At 40.1% G+C, this 3,146-nt stretch overlaps 1 protein-coding gene across 1 annotated transcript; it reads left to right on the top strand.

Annotated features, from left to right (window-relative positions):
* Positions 1–244: 244 nt before the first annotated feature.
* On the top strand, positions 245–1,696 carry LOC123888260. The gene has a single exon (XM_045937265.1). It carries the CDS (start codon positions 245–247, stop codon positions 1,694–1,696), a length of 1,452 nt encoding a protein of 483 aa, XP_045793221.1.
* The last annotated feature ends 1,450 nt before the right edge of the window (positions 1,697–3,146 follow it).

Raw genomic sequence — 3,146 nt, forward strand, 5'->3', positions numbered from 1 at the left:
GAAATCTCAACATTGTCATTTTTTTTTTTCATAGTATTTAGCTCTAGTTATTTAAATTAAATTAAAGTTTTTTTTTTAAACAAGTTAAAATAAGATATATATATATATATATATATATATATTTAATTAAAAAAACAGTCTCCACAACACAAGGTGTGCTGATATAGACTACAAAAATCTACAAAGAGACATAGAAAGAAATAGAGGCAAGGTCTGTGTCGTTTTATTCTCTGCCAACTTCACCATGGAAGGTTTGAACATTAATGAGGTGGGAGGAACCGGATCCGACAATGGTACCTTAACACCTGAGGAATTAGTTGATTGTTGTCTCATTGGTAAGCTGCTGGTCAATAAAACCATCCGATTTTCTGCTTTTCAAGAGAGATTTGCTCATCTATGGCAACCAGGCCAGGGGGTTGAAATTGGTGCTATGGAAGATAACAAATACATGTTCCAATTTTTTCATCCTTTGGACATGGAGAGAATTTACCAGGGCAGTCCATGGTTGTTTGAAAACCACATGTTGATCTTGAGGAAAGCGCAATTCGGTGAAGAACCTACTACGATGCCGATGAACACGACTGAAATCTGGGTTCAAGTCCATCAATTACCTTTTGGTTTCATGTATGAGTCAATAGGAAGGCTGGTTGGCAGCCACATTGGAAAGTTTGTTCAGTACGATGACATTAACAACTGTGGATCATGGAGGAAATTCATGCGAATTCGGGTGGAAATAAATGTCAATGAACCGTTGAAGAAGAGTTGGGCCTTTGATCGTGAAGGAGGGGAACCGGTTCAGGTTTACTTCAAATATGAAAAGCTGGGTAACTTCTGCTTTGTTTGTGGCATCATAGGTCATACAGAAAATTACTGCAGCAAGAAACTTGAGTCAGGATATGATGCAGGCGAGAGGGGCTGGGGGAACTACTTAAAGGCAGAGAATGGCAACACTAATGGAGGAGTCACCGCCAACAAATGGTTGAGGGGCGGTCGGAGCACCGGCAGAGGCAGTCGCGGTGGTGCGTTTAATACTGGAGTCAATGCAGGTACAGACAATGCAGTTATTAACGCTGACGTTAGGCTTCATGCTATTCATGGCAGAATTAAAATTGGTCGTGATGCCAGCACAAGAAGACTCATTTTTTTCAAACTGATGGAGGAAGTATTGGAAGGCATTAACACGGGTAATCAATGTTGGATCCGTTTTGATGTGTTTAGTGGAAAGCTGATGAATGTTAATGATGAGGGTGGAAGTAACAGATCAAGGAATGTAAATGAGCAAAACATGATCATTCCTGTAGGCCCACAACCAAGTCAGCCTATTACTCATCAAATGGAGAGAGGGGGAACAAGCTCGAAGACAAATTTCAAAGGGGGTATTGATAGTACTCTGCTGACAGCTATTATTACTAGCCCAAAACACATGCTACCCAACAACGCTAGCTCCTTGGGCCTAACAATGATTCCATATCAGAAGCTTTTGAAAGGAGAAGCAACAAGTATTCAAGCTGAAGAGGGAGTACCAAAGAAAAGACCAAGGAATGAAAATGAAATGTTGAACCAGGATATGCAAGTGGATGAAGAGATAACTGCTACAAGGGTTGCTGAGGCTGACATCATCATGCAAAAAAATCCCCTTTTTGATGTTAATATTGTAATGGCAGGACCTGCACACCAGGCCTGCCAGAAAAAATGAGTCTAGTCAGTTGGAACTGTCGGGGATTAGGGAGCCCGAGTACAGTTCCTAATTTAAAGTACCTTGCCCGGACCTATAAACCGGATGCTATATTATTGTACGAGATTATGACAAATGCTAATAAAATTGAAGAATTGAAATATGTGTTGGGTTTTGATTTTTGTTTTACAGTTGATAGAGAAAGTAGAGGAGGTGGGGTTGCTATCCTTTGGAAAAAGTCTTTGAAGTGTCAAATTATGAATTACTCATTGAATCATATTGATATTGAAGTGAATGACGATTTGAGAGGTAACTGGAGGATAACCGGTTTTTACGGTTTTCCTGAAGGAGGTAGGAGAAGAGACTCTTGGAATTTCCTGCGCCATTTATCACAGATATCTCATCTACCTTGGTGCATAATTGGCGACTTCAATGACATTCTTTCATCGGATGAAAAGCGAGGACGTAATGAACGTCCAGATTGGTTAATTCATGGTTTTCAAGAAGCTGTTTTAGATGCAGGATTAATTGACATAGAGCTGCAAGGCTATCAGTTTACTTGGTTCAAAAGCCTCGGAACTAACAGAGCAATTGAGGAAAAGCTGGATAGAGCATTGGCAAACGTTGAATGGTGCAATATGTTTGTTCATGCCAAGCTAGAGTGCCTTACAACGACCGCATCAGATCACTATCCGTTATTATTTAGCTGGGAACAAAGAATTCTTCAAAGCAAACCTCCTAAACAATTCAAGTTTGAAAATTCTTGGTTAGTAGAGCCGAATTTCACACAATTTGTGCACCAGAAGTGGAATTCTTTCACTGAACCTATATTAACTCAGAAGATGAACAACTGTGCAAAAGAGCTGATTCACTGGAGCGAAGCAAACTGTCAAAGGACTCGGAAAGAAATTGAGAAATACAGGCGCAAATTGGAGACGGCAAGACACCAAGTTGATGAAACCAATATTCACCATTTCAATGAGATACGCAAAAAGCTGGATTTGTTACTTATTAAGGATGATATTTTCTGGAGACAAAGAGCAAAAACATTTTGGTATCGAGATGGTGATCTCAATACTCGGTATTTTCATGCAACTGCTTCTGCCCGGAAGAAAAAAAACCAAATTGTGCAATTAGAGGACTGCCATGGTAACATTTGCAATTCTACCGAAGGCCTGAAAGCTATAGCAAAAGATTATTTCATAGATATCTTCCAGCAGCAACAAGGAGAACGCATGTCAGTTCTTAATGCAGTCAGTCCAAGCATTTCAGAGGACGATAACAATGATCTCACTGCACCTTTCACTATTGCTGAGTTTAAGGATACCGTCTTTTCAATGGAAGCAGATAAATGCCCCGGTCCGGATGGATTTAATCCCGGATTTTACCAACATTTCTGGGATCTTTGCGGCATCGATATATTTACCGCTGGATGCTCATGGTTAGATTGTGGCGCATTTCCTCCAAATAT

This window comes from Trifolium pratense, linkage group LG1, assembly GCF_020283565.1.
Source record: "Trifolium pratense cultivar HEN17-A07 linkage group LG1, ARS_RC_1.1, whole genome shotgun sequence".
Lineage (NCBI taxonomy): Eukaryota > Viridiplantae > Streptophyta > Magnoliopsida > Fabales > Fabaceae > Trifolium > Trifolium pratense.